Source organism: Anolis sagrei, chromosome 2 (assembly GCF_037176765.1).
Source record: "Anolis sagrei isolate rAnoSag1 chromosome 2, rAnoSag1.mat, whole genome shotgun sequence".
NCBI lineage: Eukaryota > Metazoa > Chordata > Lepidosauria > Squamata > Dactyloidae > Anolis > Anolis sagrei.
This window is the reverse complement of record NC_090022.1, coordinates 264,834,876-264,853,275: the sequence shown is the minus strand read 5'-3', so window position 1 is coordinate 264,853,275 and position 18,400 is coordinate 264,834,876. Positions and strand designations below refer to the sequence as shown.

The window sequence follows — 18,400 nt, the reverse complement described above, 5'->3', positions numbered from 1 at the left end:
AGAAACTTTATGGAATTTGGAGAACTGCAACAGCTAATGGGCCATCAAGGCCCCGTCTATATTGATGATTTAATGCAGTTTCAAGCCAGTATTGAAGAAAGTGGTTTTGCTGTGCTGATAATTATTTAAGAAATTGTAGAACCAATTTGAGGCACGATAGTGATTATACAAACCACAGAGAACCGATGTGACTCTCTTTTGTGAGAGTTTGTTGTCCGGCCAGCACAGACAAGCCACATTAAATTGTCAGTGTAGATGGGGCCTAAGTTCCAGTATACACCCTGTGTAGTCTGCATCACAATTTGCAAAGATAAATTCCTCAAACAACCCTTGGCTCATTCCATTCACTGTTGAACATGAAGAGAACAAAGGGCAGCTTTTTCCCTAGTGAACGACTTATTCTTTTTCCTCAGTGTTCAATAATATCTGGAATGAGCCTGAGTTGCTGGGGAGAATGGGGATGTCATCGGAAGAGATATTGGCTATCTTCTGCAAGGTTTGCAAAGGAATATATACAAGCATAAGCTCTAGTTACACTTGCATATGTCAACCAAAACTAGCCACTATTATGGACTTTTCCTAAAGCTCTGACTCAGCCTGAATCCTCCAAATGTAGTTGGAGAGAAACTAAAGACTGAGAGTTGCTTCCAAAATATCTGTTGGATACCAAATTGGAAAACACCATCTCCAAAAGTTGCAGACCTGCATTCATCATCAAAACTACATTACTGGCATGAACAAGAGGATCCTGCTTGAGTCACCATGTTCTCACTAGCATGATTTGTTAGCTATACACAACAAAAAGATATTCTTTAATATACAATTCCTGATGAGATGGATTTAAATATATATGTTCTTCTCTCTTTCTGAATAAAACAGAAGTAGGTCTGCAACAGAGGAAATGAAAAGTAGAATTTCTTACCATCCCAAGCATCAAACATGTCCATTATGAAATACTCAATGAAGGATATTTGAGACTTGGGGATACTACAGGTGTTTCGATCAAATACTGGCATAACTACTGGTAGTCCTTGTCGCTTCTCTTCATCAGTCTGTAAAAACAACAAAGAATTTTATTTAAACTTTATGTTAAATGTAATTTCTCCATTAGCCATGATGATTATACAGAATCTATGCCTCTCAATACCAGATACTAGGAAAAAACTGGTCTGACAAAGGCATCTCTCTAACCACTATGAGAAATAACACATTGGTTTAAATGTTTGGTTTTTTCTTTTCTTTTTGGAAATGCTATGGCTATCATTCTAAACATCCCCTACCTAGTTTGCTAGGAGGTTCTGGTAATTCTAATTCAAAATAATAACTTTTCAGCTCTGGGCCACTAATTGTATGTCAAAGACTGGATTGTTTGGAAAGCAGTAGGAACAAATAGAATGCAGAACAAAGAACCCTTGGTAAGTTTAGGGTAGGTCTCAGACTCACAACATGATTCTCACTGGCATTAGTATACCTCATCAAGGTACCCTGGCCTTCCTAATTTTAAAATTATACTGCAAGCAAATCCCATAATACTATATTAATTTGCTACTGATAGCACATATGCTTTCCAGTAATCTTTGAGGTCATGATAAAAGCAGTGTTGTAATGTTTGCCTTTTATTTTAATTTGATTACTTGGTATTTATTGATTATGGGGTGGATTTATAACAGATGCCTTTTCCCAGTTCGACCTCACAATTCCAACCCTTGGAATCCTGCCACTCTTCTTTCCCACCCAATCCCTTTTGGGATTGGGTTCCTGGGACTTAGGATAGTCCCCTGAAATGTGAGACTATGGCTGTGTTTCTGTGGGATTCTTTATGGTAAGTGTGGCCTGGCTCCTTATCAGGACAGAGACAGCCAGGGGTACCTTTTTGAAAAAAAAAAATGTCATTGAGCCCTTGACATCCACTAAAGTTTGGTTCCAGGATCTCCAGCGAATCCATGAATGCTCAGATCCCATTATTCAGTGGTTCTCAACCTGTGGGTCCCCAGATATTTTGGCCTTCAACTCCCAGAAATCCTAACAGCTGGTAAACTGGCTGACATTTCTGGGAGTTGTAGGCCAAAACACCTAGGGACCTATAGGTTGAGAACCACTGCATTATATCCAAAGGCATAGTAAGAGGGTATCCCTTATATAACATGACAAAATTAAATTTTACTCTTTGGATTTTTTGATATTAAAAAATATTTTCAAGTTGAGGGTGGTTGGATCCATGGACACAGAGTTCATGTCATGGAAAGCTGACTACAATAACACATTAACTTCGGAATATTCTATTTTTTCAAGGCTTCCCAGACCAGAGTCGGATCTTCTTTTTATCTTTCCTGTGAAATCCAAAACCCTTCTCTAAGGCAAATCAAAGCTCTGTCTCTAAAGCCAAGCATCCTAATTTGCTCTTCTAGAGAGGCCCTTTGTGATTTTGTTATAGTCTTTTTACCCACAGACCCCCTACACAGGCTGCCCTCCAGCAGGTCTGCCCAGTGCATCCTTCACAATATTGAAGTCAGTGAGAATTTAGCAAATTATGAACACAAATCTCACTAATTTCAATTGACCTGCTAATCTAGATCCAATCCGTTGCATTGGGATTTTTGAAAACTTTTTTTTCAAACAGCATGAGAAGATTTTATAATAAATCCATACCTGTGCAAAATATTCTTCAGAAATTCTCCCTGCCCATTCAATGCACAATTCTAGAGGACGACATGGATTTGCAACATCTGCACATTTAATCATCATACGTTTGATCAATGTCTGGTTATCTGGAAAGTTCTTGAGGCTGGTGGTACATTCACAGTCACTGCCCTCATTCTGGAAAATAGGTAATGGATTATTGTGAACTCAACATAGCTTCTCATATCAATTATAAAGGCATCATGATATTTTGATGGTGGGGGGAGCCCACTTCTTCACTTCTGACAAATAATGCCATGCCTTGAAGCCTCCAAGTAGAGAAAAATTAAGTTTCTAAGGGAGAGGATTCTCTGGAATTGTTGTTGTGGGTGGAGCAAAACAGGTGCGCATCTGGTGGCTCTACATATTGCCTGACCCTGATTTAAGATTTTTTTTCTCTTTCTTAATTTTGCTAACATTTCCAAGGCAGTATATGTATCAAGACAAAGCTACAGAATGTGAAGACATTTAAAAATATAAACATTTCAACTATATGAATAAACAAGGGCAGTTCTTTGCCAAGATCATGGGAGTCATAATGTTTTGCATGAAAGATCCTGGTTGTGAGCATTTAAAATTAAAAATAAATTTAAAAAAATACTGTCCAGAGCAAAACATGCCAGAGATATCAACTCACTAATCAAACTGCATTCTGGAACTTACATTGGCGTTGGTTTCTTCTGAGGCCATAGGCTTAGTGATGCTGTTCACAAATTTGTTTACATGCTCAAAATGTTTGGTCATTTCTGTTGCCAAAACCATGTCAATAATTGCCTGGCGAAGAGTTCGATAATGATTTCTGAAAAGAGGAGAAACAATTCTGAGAATCCCTTTTGGTTATTCTACCATGATGACAGTCCATAACATTTTCAGGGCTGCTCTATGATGGCAAAAGCATACACAACACACAAAGAAACCTAGGTGCATCTATAATGTAGATGCACCTAGGTCTCTTTTTTGAGACAGCTTAGATTAGTAGTTGTCAGCCTGTGGGTCTTGAGATGCTTTGGCCTTCAACTCCCAGAAATCCTAACAGCTGGTAAACTGGCTAGGATTTCTGGAAGTTGTAGGCCAAAATACCTGGGGACCCACAGGCTGAGAACCATTGGCTTAGATCAATGGTAGCTGAGGGGAATTTGGACTTTCTGGTAGTGGGGTTTCTGATAGGCCCAGGTTGGTTTTTAATAGGATTATTTCTTGTATTTGACTAAAATTTTTTTTATTATTAACTATTATTTATTTATTTATTTGCAGTATTTATATTCTGCCCTTCTAACCCTGCAGGGGACTCAGGGTGGATCACAATACACATATACATGGCAAGCATTCAATGCCATAGACACACAACATATATAGACAGACACATAGAGGCTATTTAACTTTCCAGCTTCATAAGGGTATGCTTGAATTCCAGCCACCTGGGGAGCTGTCGCTTCACCATCCACTTGTGACACTGATAGAGTACTTACTCATTCTTTGCTCACTGCTGGAGATTTTTATGGCATCGTAAATTAGTTAAATTAGCCTCCCCACATCAGCAGTACCTAAATTTTCTATTTGACAGATGCAACTGTCCTTCGGGCTGCAAAGATTTGCAGCAAGCTAGACAAATGGTTGGGAACCTACTCCAATCTGGGCTGGCTTCAAACTCATGACCTTTCGGTCAGTGGTGATTTTAATGCAGCTGACTCCCAACCAGCTGCACCACAATCTGGTCCTCTCTTCTTGGAAATAACAATGTCCGAATTCAGGCATTTCCCTACTTCTTAACTATGTAGTAGTGAATGCTTGTAATCACATATAAGTGACTTGCCTATTTCATAATATATCTCAATGTCTTTGAACAATTGTATGAACTAACATTCAGAAAATTTCAGATAAAGATAACAGTTTTGGAGAAAGCAGACTTCATACAAGTAATCATCCAGATGCTCTCCATATTCTCAAAACAAAGCAGCTAACCTGTTGAGATTCTTAAAAATGTTGCACTTGCTGTCTTTTACTGTCAGCTGGAACGCCAGAGCGGTATGATGGCTCTCCAATACAGCTGAGTCATTGTATAAAACAGCCAGCTCACTGCCTGCATTGCACAGAAAAGAGTTGGTCCGTCCCGGATGATCCACATCATGAACCGTTGCAGCGATTAAAGCAGCCACTTCATCTAAAATATCAAGGCTTCCCTGCAAGAAAGAATTTAAACTCATTCACCTATATTTACAAAAATAAAATGTGGCAATCATCAGCATCTAAGGTTATTGTGGATTTTTCAGGCTGTATGGCCATGTTCTAGAAGCATTCTCTCCTGATGTTTCACCTGCATCTGTGGCAAGCATGGGGTTTGTTGGAAACTAGGAAAATTTGGTTTATATATCTATGGAAGGTCCAGGGTGGAAGGAAGAACTCTTGTCTGTTGGAGCTAGGTGTGAATGTTTCAATTGGCCACCTTGTTGGTTCAAGTTTCAAGGAACATGAAAGGCACTGCAGACTACTTCAGCCAGAGAAGTCAACCATAGCAGAGCACCTAATGAACCAACCTGGACACAGCATATTACTTGAGAACACTGAAATGCTGGACCACTCTAACAACTACCACGTCAGGCTACACAGAGAAGCCATTGAAGTCCACAAGCATGTGGACAATTTCAACAGAAAGGAAGAAAACATGAACATGAACAAAATCTGACTACCAGTACTAAAAAAAATCTAAAATTATAACAGTAAATAAAGAACAAAACTCAAACACAGGGGAACTCCAGACAAGAACCAATCAGGAGTACCTCACAACAAAAGGTTTTCCCAGGCAGCAAAAAGCCACACCTAAAAACTGTCAGGCCATCAAATGCTAATCAAGATGGCCAATTGAAACCCAAAAAGAACAGTACCTTAACTCTCTCTTTCCCTAGAAAGAATGCAGTAGCATGTAAGACATCAGCTGCATGACTGGAGTTGTGGTAGGAATTGGAGGAGTGGTAGTTGGCTTCGATCACTTGGAACCAGGCTCTTAGGGTCGCTTCTGAACAGTTTAAAAATTCACAAACACCAAAGCGGGCAAAGGTTTTCAAACCCAGATAAACCAACGGCCTGGAACAGAATCAGAGAAGAAATCAGAAACCTGTGCAAGAAAACTCTTCACTATCCATCTTCCTGTATTTCATCAGAAATAGCCTCAATTCATTAGACAAATGACACCATTGGCATTGCATACTATGCCTTTTAAATAGCAGAGAAACACATTCCTTCAACATTTTGATACTTTTTTTCCTTGTGTCAGGAGTGAACTTGAGAAACTGCAAGTTGCTTCTGGTGTGAGAGAATTGGCCATCTGCAAAGATGTTGCCCAGGGGACGCCCGGATGTTTTGATGTTTTACCATCCTTGTGCAGGCTTCTCTCATGTCCCCGCATGATTTTGATACTAAGGTAGTATAATTGGTTCTCTCCTACAGAATCGTGGGATTTGTAGTTTGGTGAGATATTTAGGATTCCTTGCTAAAGTCCTCTACTCCATTCCCTTGAACTGTACTAGATGGAAGGTATTCTAAGAACATCACAAAACTACCAAGATTTCCTAGGATGGAGCCAGGGCAGTTAAAGTGGTATCAAACTTCGATATGTGTTGAATGTCACTACCCTGAGTAGGTAATTATAATTTATAACTTTAAATTTCATCTTATTAGTATAAGATGAAATTTAAAGTTCTTGTACATTGCTTCATTTCAGGAGAAGGACACTACCTGATCCATGGAAGATAGGGAATTTCAAGGAAGGGAAAGCAATGGGGCCCAAAGGGTGCAGGACAAATGGGTGGATCCAAACAATGGAGCATTGTCTTCTTTGTTCTGAAGCAACATTTAATGCTGGCATTCACTTTATACGTTAAATAAGAAGCAAGGAGAGAGGAAGTGCAAGTTACTCAAGGCTGTCTGTGTCAACAGCCATACCTATTGCCAGGGACCGTTTGTTAGATAGGCACCATTCATGTCTCAGCTTGCTCAGCAACTGCTTTCCATTCATCTGAGATATACGTACAAAAAAAAAGCTTGCCTTTTGTTTGTAACAGCCTCCAATTCAAAAATATTGAAGTCCCAGCTCTCTTCATTCTCCAGTAAGCGTGCAATACAGGGCGGGACATCATTGATGGTAGCTGGCACTGAAAGGTGACCATGGCTCTGGTTTGTATCTGTTTGAATGATAAAGAGACAAATTGTGGCCCTTATGTCAGCTCTGAAGACTCATCAATAGGCAATTGCTAGGATTCTGTTAGTGCCTTGTGGGAACATAGGGGCCAAGTATAATGGCGCAGGGCACTTTTTCTGTGCAAGGGGCATTTCCTGAGCAGCTTTCAAGCAGCAGGGCAGCCTTGTCTCCTAATGAAGTTTGAACTGCATTATATGGTCAGTGTAGAACCACCTTCACTGTTATTTATTATTTATTTATTTCGGACATTTATATTCCGCCCTTCTCACCCCCGAAGGGGTACTCAGCGCAGCTTACAACCGGCAGAGTCATTAGATGCCACACAAACAATAGCAATAAAATCACAATTAAAACATTAACTAAACAATAAATTAAAAACATTCATTTAAAAGTTAACAAATCCAAAACCAATTCCAAAACCACATCCAAAGTCATATTCTGAGGTCTATCTGTTGTCAATCGGGAAATAGTATGCATTATTATTGGTCAGCCTGCTGCTCGAATGCTTGGTCCCACAACCATGATTTAAGCTTTTTTTCCCTAAAGGACAGGAGAGAAGGTGCCGACCAGATTTCATTGGGGCATGTGTTCCACAGATGGGGGGGGGGGGGGGCACCACAGAGAAGGCCCTGCCTCTCATCCCTGCCAGTTTCCATTGTGAGGATGGGGGGATTGAGCGCAGGGCCTCCCCTGATGATCTTAAGCTCCGAGGTGGATCATAGAGGGAGATATGTTCAGACAGGTAAGCTAGGTCAGAACCATATAGGGCTTTATAGGCCAAAGACAGCACTGTGAATTATGCCTGGCAGCAGACTGGCAGCCAGTGGAACTGATGTAACGGGGAGTGGTATGCTCCCTGTACACCACTCCGGTGAGCAATCTGGCTGTCGCCCGTTGGACCAATTGAAGCTTCCAAACAGTCTTCAAAGGCAACCCCACGTAGACCTCATTGCAGTAATCTATTCAGGAAGTAACAAGAGAATGGACCACCATGGCCAAGTCAGACATTCCAAGATACAGGCTCAGCTGGCAAACAAGTTTCAATTATACGAAAGATCCCCTGGCCACTGGCAAAACCTAGGGTTCCAAGCTCAGTGATGAATCCAGGAGAACTCCCAAGCTGTGAACCTGTGTCCTGAATTACCCTATGCCCTGTTCAGCCTTTTGACTGACCAGGAGGACCTCTGTCTTGTCTGGATTCAATTTCATTTTGTTAGCCGTCATCCATTCCAACACAGCTGCCAAGCACCAGTTCAAGGTCTGGACAGCCTCCTTAGTGACAGGTGGGAAGGAGTAACAGAGTTAGACACTATCCATGTACAGATGGCATCATTCTCCGAAACTCAGGATGATCTCTCCCAGTGGCTTCATGTAGATGTTAAACAACATGGGGGACAGTACTGAACCCTGCTTTCTGTCACTGACTGCACCTATATTGCAGAATCAATGCAGTTTGACACCACCTCAAATGCCATGTCTCAATGTTAAGAAATCATGGGAGTTATAGTTTTACAAAGTCTTTATCCTTTTCTGCCAAAGAGTGCAGGTGCCTCACCAAATTACAAACACCAGGACTCCTTAGCACTGAAATGATGTCAAAATACATTAATTTTACAGTGTAGGTACACCCATTATCTCTGCCACTGCAGCACCACTTCTATTGTTGCATCCTCTTATGTCAATGTAGTTATGCCAACTAACAGAATGTTGGCCATTAAGTCTTAATTCTGAATGTGCTCAAAACAACATCTGGAAACCTAATCATTTCAAGCCTTGCTTCAAACATGCAACTGATCCAATCATTTTGAGTACATATAAAGGAGTACAGTACACTTTGGTGGCTCATCTCCCTACAGTTTTATGCTCAAGCTCATATTTCCTTGCTGAAGTCTGGAGAGGAAATCGTTCATTCGATGTTAATAAATGAAGCCATTGGTACCAGTCCCATGGATATGGGGGTGGGGGGTCATACTGAATGTGTATGTGTATACACACACATGCATGACCCATCTTGTATTTTCCTTCAATGGTGTTTTCTGTCTCGGGAGGTCTCTAGTCAGGGGCAACAAGTTGTAAAGCAGGGATGTGCAAGAAGATGCAGCAAGCCAATACATCAGATCCTAGTAAGCACAGCCCTGTGGATGAACATCAACATGGAGATACATAGCTCACCCTTACTAGCTTGGTACTTTTGTACCAAGCTAGTAAGGGACTCAGGGTGGATACCAAACATAAAAGGCAAACATTAAGTGCATGAACATAATAACAATAATACACCCATAGTAACGAAAATTAAAACCCAACATATAAAAGCAAATTATACTTAACAACTAAAATTAAATGAAAAACACAAACACAATCAAAACATGAAATAAAACATCAAAGAGAATTGTCAATAAGATTGATTGTTGCTCAAGATGTGTTTTGAGCTGGTTGGACGAACAGGGCACAGATCTGGATGGCAGCTATTGACCAGAGGTATAATGGTAGTATTACCATATATTCCTCTTCCTCCTTGTAAGCCAGTGAGCAAAAGTACATCTTCAGTTGTTTCTTGAAGGCAGGGAGGGAGGGGCCATCTTTAGATCCTTAGGAAAGGAGTTCCAGAGGTGAAAACTCCCATTAATTCAATGGCTCTACTCTATTTGGGAGTAAGAATTGGATCAAGGCCACAGAACATGCATTGGAATAATTCTTTGTAGCCCTAATTTTGAGCAAGTTTAAATTGTTCTGCAACCTTAATAACAAATGAAATAAACATACAATACAACTTCAACAGGTGAACTTACTTTTAGAAAATACGTATTCATTTCCTGACAGCCTTCTCAAGCCATCCTGAAAGGACAAGAAACACAAGTTGTAGGATGTGGCATTTCCTAACTCAAGGATAAACATTGAAAAGTTCACTCTTAAATGATATTGCAGTTAAAGAAGTAAAAGGGAATGTTAGTGATAAGATATTACTAAGTTTATTCACTCTGTAATACAAACAATATGTTTCAAATAATCTCAGAAGCATATACTTTATATTAAACTGTGAGATAGCTTATTTATGTAAATAGTAGTTGTTATGCAGTACTGCAGTTATGATATGCAACCTAGAGAAAGTGTCCTGGAAAACGTCACCCTCCTTACACTGCGATTTGCAGCCCTCCTTCATTCATTGTGGATGTTGACTATTGTGGGCACTGAGCCAAGAGATAGCCCTTACTTATGCATGCTCACTAAGTATACATTATGCAAATAGAACTAAATAGCCAATGTAGAATAACAGCACATATTTATTGGGGGTACAAAAACACAAAATCAAATATATACAGAATCAAAAGAGTAAATGTACTACAATTAACAATATATTGTAGAGAAGACAATTATGCTGGGGAAAATGGAAGGAAAAAGGAAGAGGGGCCGACCAAGGGCAAGATGGATGGATGGGATCCTTGAAGTGACTGGATTGACTCTGAAGGAGCTGTGGGAGGCGACGGCTGACAGGGAGCTCTGGCATGGGCTGGTCCATGAGGTCACAAAGAGTCGGAAACGACTGAATTAATGAACAACAACAACAACAAAACACAATTCAAACAATAAAATGCAGTAACTGAAGATCATAAAATGGGATGCCACTAATATACGTCATGTTATGCCTTCTTACTCACAGTCATAAGCCCTCCAACAAGATCACTAGTGTGAGGATCTTCATCTTTGGTACCGAGTTGAGGGGAATAAAGTTCTGTTGTCCGTAAGATTTCCAAAACTCTATCCAAGGCCTCTGCTACAGTTACAGGGCTGTTTTCTTGAGCTGAATTGATAATATTAATAACCTGAATGGTTACAAACACAAAGGAAAGTCAGATATAGCAAGAACATTGTTACTTTTAATCCATCACAGATATTTTTTCATGTGAAAGGTGGCATTAAAAAGTATTAGGTATTAAGAAATGCAAATATCTTATTTGCAGAGCAAAAACATGAAAGAACAATATAATATTTGAAATTAAGAACATTTTCAGTCAATATAAACTTACCAGTATTTCAGTGGGAAGTGTGGATCTGCTTTTGGCTGATGAGATAGTCAAGTTAATTAGGACTGTTGTTGTTGTATGCCTTCAAGTAGTTTCAGACTTAGGGCAACTCTAAGTCTAAAGTTTAGGGTGGGGTCTGGGTAAATGTTTAGTTTAGTGATGTCTGCTCTAGAGCAGTGGTTCTCAACCTGTGTGACCCCAGATGTTTTGGCCTTCAACTCCCAGAAATCCTAACAGCTGGCAAACTGGCTGGGATTTCTGGGAGTTGTAGGCTAAAACACCTGGGTACCCACAGGTTGAGAACCACTGATCTAGAGGGTTTTCCTTCCCTAAGGAACACATTTGTGGGGTGTCAGCAAATTGAGTGCTTCTGCTGGTGGAAGCAGTTGTATCAGCAGAAATACAATGGTGGATACTGGAAAGATTTTAACTAGAACTTACGTATCACTATAATTTTTTAACCATTCCATATTATAATTGCAGCAAAACAGCTACAAGGCAAAATCAAATATGTTAACTTTCAAACCAACTGAGATAAATTAAAATTGGTCTCTTTAAAACAGTTCTCATCAGCTAATCAATGGAAGGGTTGGTTACTAATGGCTTAAGTCTGCAGATAATAGCCTCATTTTTTTAAGTCTAACTAGAAAAGATCCACTGAATCGGCTGCTGGGTTAGTCAACACATAGATAATTGCATTGATCCAAGGGGCCTAACGATTAGATAAATGCTATATATCTCTAACTACTCTAAATGAGCAGTTGGATGTAGGTCCTAGTATGAAGCTGCTGTTTAAAAAAAGACCACTGTCTGTTTTACATGAGTTGACAGATACTTTTTGGCTACACAATTGTCTGCTAAATGTAGTTCCATGTTTAGACGGAATTAAGGACTTTTGAATAAATAATTCTTACTAGCAAGGTACAAGTCAAAATCAGAGTGGCTTAACCTGTTTAATCTGATATTCATCATTTTGATAAGAATATTATATATGGGATAACATGAAATGTCCCATCTTTGGCATCTGGAGACCATTGGGAGGGGAGATGCTGTTGCTCCATCTTCCATGCCGAGGAGCTTTGTTGTCCTTAGACACTCTCCTGGATGAATCGCCAGCATGTTTGTATAGGTGCCTTTTATTACCTCCCCTCCAAAGTGGTACCTATTTATCTACTCATATTGCTGTTTCTGAACTCTAGGTGAGCAGAAGCTGAGCTGGTGTTTGGGAGCTCACCCCAACCCATGCTTGAACTGTTGACCTTTCAATTGGCAAGATTTTCTGCAGCTGGCGGTTTAACCTGATACACTAAAATCTGTCCCATTCTAGTCAAGGGCTGTTGATATATACAAAATTACACCAGAACACTTTGGACTATTACCTTCGTGATTGGGGCTTCTATTGTCATAGAGTGGATTCTTGCCATTGATGAATACCGCCGATTCTGTAAACTTGGGGCTGCCAATAAAGAGAAACATTTTGGCTTGTTAAACAAAGGCAAACAAAACCCTACCATTTCGACTTTAAAGATAGATGAAATGCCTTTCACTCAACTCAACAGTATAAACATTGCTCCTATTGCTCATTTTAACACAGATCCCAGAGTTTCTGAAATTGCGCCACTCACTTAAAACTTCAACAGTATAAGTGACAGCTGGGCTACTATTGGTTTTCTTACCATCACTGCTTCGTGAGGTTATTGATTTGACATCACCAGATTCTTTCCTCCTATTCTTGCATCTGAAGGAGTGAGATTCTATAAATATTACAGGAAGGTGTTTTAAAAGTGGTCAGTATACAATTTCATAATCACATTCATTGTAACTGGGCAATAAGGACAGCTTTGAGTGGTGCACATGTGCATTAGAAAGTTAAAAAAATCAGCATTTTAATCTTATAGGTACTGTTATAGGCACCCCTTTACATCTTAAAATTACCCCCTGCCCATCCCATAAAATCCAAAAAAGAAAACCTTGATTTTGACATTTTATATAAGAGACACCATTTTACTACAGCATTGTATATAATGGCATTTGAAGCAAAGCCCAGCGAATATTTATTTATTTACAGTATTTATACTCTGCCCTTTTCGCCCCAAAGGGGACTCAGAGCGGCTCAGAACATACATATGGCAAACATTCAATGCCGATTATACAATTTACAAGGACAGACAACACAAACAGATGTAGAGACAGTTTTCCCCATCTTATTTCCGGCATCTTGAAGACTGTGCTCAACTCTGGCCATGGAGGGAGGGGGTGCTGTCACTTGATCTTCCATGCTAAGGAGCTTTCCTCCAATCAATGTCCTTCAAACGGTGCCTTTTTATACCTCCCCATTAAAAGCGGTACCTATTTTATCTACTCGCATTTCTGCTTTCGACCTGCTAGGTGGACAGGTGAGCTGAGGCTAACGTCGGGTGCTCACCCCATCCGGGCTCGAATTTCTGACTTTCCGATTGGCAGGATTTTTCTGTAGCACAGTGGTTTTGCCGGCTGTGCCAAGCCCAGCCCAAAGAATACCAAAGATTTGTTTTTATTGATACAATACTAGGCTTATGAAAAAAAATATTTTGTGATTATATCTAACTACAGGAAATTTTAAAGAAAAGTAATCTATGTCTGATGAAACACAGCACAGCAATTTTATAGGAGTTGCTTTGGTGTCACCCCCCCTTGATGGTGGGTACTGTATGTATGCATGCATGTGTGCCTTTGACTGATATCAGACCTCTTGTCCAAACTGGACTCAAAGTACTATAGTTTCCATGCTATTGGACTTGATCCTCAGCATCGGGCTTGCCAAAAAGCCACTTTTCTCTTTTAATCCACTCAAATGTGGCAAAAAATCATAATAATAACTGAAATGAAAAGTAATGATAGAGTCTTGATATGTTCTATAGACCTTCAAGAAAGTCTTCTCAATGCCAGCATCTTATAGCTTGCCATAGTTTAGCATTTTCAAGCTTTCAGACAGGAGCCGCGATGGCACAATGGGTTAAATCCTTGTGTCAGCTGAACTGCTGACCTGAAGGTTGGCAGTTTGAATCCATGATATAGGGTGAGCTCCCATCTGTTAGCTCCAGCTTCCCATGCAGGGACATGAGAGAAGCCTCCCGCAGGATGGTAAAACATCCAGGCTCCCCTTGGGCAACATCCTTGCAGGCAGCCAATTCTCTCACACCAGAAGTGACTTGCATAATCAGACTCGGCATAATGAGAAAACCACTGCTATCTATGTAAGCTTCTTAGCCAGCTCCACTTGGGTTTCCTGTTATATCAACCACACCTTTCAGAGATTTGGACTTGTTCTGCATGATTAAATGATGTAGTAAAATAATTTTCTAACCTGAGCGAAACTGGTCTCCTGCACACTTTTCATCATGTTGAGCCCTGTAAGTCTGTGATTATATCACAAAAAGAGAATGAAAACAGGCATATAAACTTCCTAATATTGCAGCAGGTAAAAAAAGGAGACTGAATTGTATTGGTGGCTCTACAGTAGATCAACAAGGTTTGTTTTTTTTTCCAATTCAGCAATAGCAATGAAGTTCCCCATCCCAGTTCCTGAAGTAGGACACTGGAATCAAATTGCTGGGTAAAGTAGGAAGCAGCAGGTAAAGAAAAAAAGACTACATTCCAGATCGACAGACTCCGGGCCCTTCCACACAGCTATATAACCCAGAATATCAAGGCAGAAAATCCCACAATATCTGCTTTGAACTGTGTTATCTGAGGGCCCTTCCACACAGCCCTATATCGCAAAATATCAAGACAGCAAATCCCACATTATCTGAGTGTGGACTCAGATAACCCATATATCCCAGGGCCCTTCCACATAGCCCTGTATCCCAGGAGAGTAGGGGAGGGGGAGGGGGAGGGGGAGGGGGAGGGCCGGGAAAAGGGAGGTAAATTGCTTCCCCCCTCCTGCTCTCCTGGCATGTCATTTCTACATGCTGGGAGAGCCGGCTTTTGGCTACTGTTACATTTTTGTTCAGGCTTGAGCTATGCAAGTGCTTGCAGAGAAAAAGAGAGAAGCAGAGAGAGACAAAGTTTGGAGTGTGCTCTCACTTCATGAGCTGCTGAAAGAGTTTATCCACACGGACAAAAAAAGACCATTTTTAAATTTCTCATAAAAGGACATTACGTAAGTTGATGCAACTGATCACATTATACATACCTTGTTCTGAACTATGGAGAGTAAACTACTTGCTCTTTACTGTTCATCTATGTGGCATATTTTCTTACTCTAGCATGGCAGTGTGTGGGTTGATCAAATGTGAACTACACATGGTTTATTTTACATTGCACCACCAACATGCCTTAACCTTGCCAAATATAGGCAAAGTTTTCAGAGGTAAAATAGCAATGGGTTGTTGTAGCTTTTCCGGGCTATATGGCCATGTTCTAGAGGCATTCTCTCCTGACATTTCATCTGCATCTATGGCAAGCATCCTCAGAGGTAGTGAGGTCCTCACTACCTCTGAGGATGCTTGCCATAGATACAGGCGAAATGTCAGGAGAGAATGCCTCTAGAACATGGCCATATAGCCCGAAAAAACCTACAACAACCCAGTGATTCCGGCCATGAAAGGCTTCGTCAATACATTAAAATAACAATGCCACAAACTGGGTTAAAATCCATTTTTGAAATGCACACCTGCCACCTTAAATTGATCCATTAAGTTACTTCTTGCCAGTTTAATTTTTCAAGAGGGTTTGGTTTAGAATAATTAAAGCATAATGCAACACTCAAATAATGTGATATTGTTAATTCCAGGGCAACGAACAGGTTATATTTCAAGGAGAAGAGCCTACCTGCTTGTTGCTATCGTTGGTACTGCACAGTTTCTTGATTGACACAAAATGTCGAATTTTCCTACCGATATAAAATAATAATCTGTGTTACTTCATACTATAATTATATAACTATTTGTAGTTAAATTAGTTTCTTCCCAGTCATTACTAAAGCAAAAAAATCAAGACTTCAGAGAGCACTGTGAACATAAACAACAATGGATCTGCACAATATTTGGCACGCATACCAGATATGCCAAAATTTCAATACAGGTGGGTTTTTTGGGGGGGGGGGGGGGAATTGGCCTTGACATTTGTTAGTTGTAGGTACTGTGATTTATAGCTCACCTGCAATCAAAGGGCACTCTGAATCTCACCAATGATGGACCTGGACCTAACTTGGCACACAGAACCCCCATGACCAACTGAACATACTGGAGGGATTTGACGGGACTAACCCACCATGTTGAGAGTTGTAATTCATCCTGCTGCCAGAGAACACCCTAATGATGCATCTAGAGCAAACTTGCCCAACATGAAAAACTTTAAGTATTGTTGGAGTTCAGGGGGTTAACCTGGCATGATGTGAGTTGTAGTAAACCCACAAACTTGTGCATTTTGTAAAATTAAAAAATGACTTCTTCTAATAACCGGGTAAAGTGCATTCCTTAGGTTAGCACACTTACCCTCCTTGGCCAGTGACGGGTGTTATTTTCACATGTTGCTGAATATTATCTCCTGATTTTCTTCGTGCATAATATACTCCTTGCCACTCCTGAACAAGTAAAGTGAAAGCAATATTCAGGAACCTCCTTTTAAAAAAATAAACAATGCATTTTGTGACAACAGAGATATTTAATGTGAGAGATCCAAGGGTAGGGTACATTTCATTGTTGGAAATGAAACATTTAATCATTCATATTTCTGAATTGTGAAATTAACACTATATCAAGATTGTGTAGTGGAAGAGAGACCTGAGTGGTCAATTTCACAATTCAAACAGCATTACATGGCAGTGTCAATGGGATTCAAGTCTACCTTTGGAGGTAGCAAAGGACTTGCAAGCATTGATACCAACTGAAGAGTTAGCACAACCTACTGGTTTAGATGGTTCAATGCAGACAAAAATGAGGAATTACATATTGCTCATGAGAAAGGCATTCTTGCAGGGAGGTCATGCACTGCTATGAGTATAATAAAGGGCAGGCATGTAGCCAGGGGGGGGGGGGGGGGGGGCTCGGGGGGCTTCAGCCCCCCCCGAAATTTTCATGATGGTTCGCGAAAAGGCCTTATTGGTGCATTATTTAAACTGTTATGTTTATTCATATCATGATCTGATCACCATACTCAATATATCCCATATGCATGGGGGTATTGGGGTAATGATACAAAAGGTTTGCAAGGCTAGACCCTCTTTCACTCAGACTCAGCCCCCTCCCCCGAAACTCAGCCCCCCCCCGAACCCCCCCCCCCCTGAAAAAAAATTCAGCCCCCCCCGAAACGAAATCCTGGCTACGGGCCTGATAAAGGGAGACCCAGCCTATCATTCTTCCAATGTAGAAGTTCTGGAGCTGCGGTGGCACAATGGGTTAAACCCTTTTGCCGGCTGAACTGCTGACTTGAAAGTCAGTGGTTTAATCCACGAGACGGAGTGAGCTACCATCTGTCAGCTCCAGCTTCCCATGTGGGGATATGAGAGAAGCCTCCCACAGGATGGTAAAACATCCAGGTGTCCCCTGGGCAACTCCCATGCAGATGGCCAATTCTTTCACACCAGAAGTGACTTGCAGTTTCTCAAGTTGCTTCTGACATGAAAAAAAGTTCATAAGTTAAAGATTAGAAAGCTGGTTTTAGAGCAAGGATGCTAAAATTGTGGTCCTTTATAGGTTGTTGCACTACAGATCCTAAAACTTTGTGACCTCTATTCTCCAACAATTAAAAGGAGCTCTGTTCTTTATTTGTAATTTATAAAACTGTATGTAAAGGGACTCTTTTGAACCCTAATGGAAATAAAGCAGAATGGTTTAAGACTACAGGCGCATTCTAGCTTGCCACCTACTTTTCCTCTTTTGATGCATGTGTTGATCGTGTCCAGCAGGTCTGCACGGTTTTTGTCACTTTTTGGAAGCTCAGTTAGCTCCTTCCCTATCAGTTCTCCCTTTTGGTAGCCCATCATCCGCTCAAAGGCTGGGTTAACATACTGCAAGGCAATGAAGACACGTGACCAACAATGATAAACTTTCACTTTGAAATGCATTTTCTCCCTGTGAATTCTGTAGCCAGTAGACACATTTCATAACAGAAGGGTTCATTGACTGAAAATTAAAAAGAACTGCAAGAACCTATCAAAAATCTTCATACATAGACTGCAAAAAGCAAATGGGGATTTATTTCCATGAATAAACAGGTATGGATGAATAGATATTAACTGATAGTGATAAACTGATACATAGATTTTATAAGAAAAAAATTATATTCATACCTGAATTACATGATCTTCACTAGTTATTTCTATGGCTTCGTGACAGTGTTCTAGTGCTGTGAAAACTGAATTACAAGCCCTGCAATAAACAAATGGTGATTCGATATTAACTTCTGTAAATAATTGTAGAGGAGTGACATCAGTGCATGAGTCTCACTCACATTTTGGAAAAGGTGTATCTCCATAACCATTTGGAAAATGGAATTAATAACCTTTTGGAAAACCACT

The 18,400-nt window shown here is 40.3% G+C and overlaps 1 protein-coding gene across 2 annotated transcripts in view; it reads right to left on the bottom strand.

The window, feature by feature from the left end:
- Positions 1 to 18,400, bottom strand: part of PDE8B (phosphodiesterase 8B) — a 61,489-nt gene that overhangs the window by 4,169 nt on the left and 38,920 nt on the right. For both annotated transcript variants that reach the window (XM_060761625.2, XM_060761626.2), the window contains exons 7-21: positions 18,173 to 18,251; positions 17,750 to 17,890; positions 16,377 to 16,465; positions 15,712 to 15,772; positions 14,243 to 14,294; positions 12,573 to 12,650; positions 12,276 to 12,352; positions 10,531 to 10,695; positions 9,664 to 9,709; positions 6,722 to 6,857; positions 5,562 to 5,760; positions 4,642 to 4,859; positions 3,343 to 3,478; positions 2,650 to 2,817; positions 923 to 1,052 (exon numbers count right to left, since the gene is read on the bottom strand). In XM_060761625.2, coding sequence (XP_060617608.2) covers positions 923 to 1,052; positions 2,650 to 2,817; positions 3,343 to 3,478; positions 4,642 to 4,859; positions 5,562 to 5,760; positions 6,722 to 6,857; positions 9,664 to 9,709; positions 10,531 to 10,695; positions 12,276 to 12,352; positions 12,573 to 12,650; positions 14,243 to 14,294; positions 15,712 to 15,772; positions 16,377 to 16,465; positions 17,750 to 17,890; positions 18,173 to 18,251 — 1,775 coding nt within the window. The remainder of the gene's footprint in view (positions 1 to 922; positions 1,053 to 2,649; positions 2,818 to 3,342; positions 3,479 to 4,641; positions 4,860 to 5,561; positions 5,761 to 6,721; positions 6,858 to 9,663; positions 9,710 to 10,530; positions 10,696 to 12,275; positions 12,353 to 12,572; positions 12,651 to 14,242; positions 14,295 to 15,711; positions 15,773 to 16,376; positions 16,466 to 17,749; positions 17,891 to 18,172; positions 18,252 to 18,400) is intronic.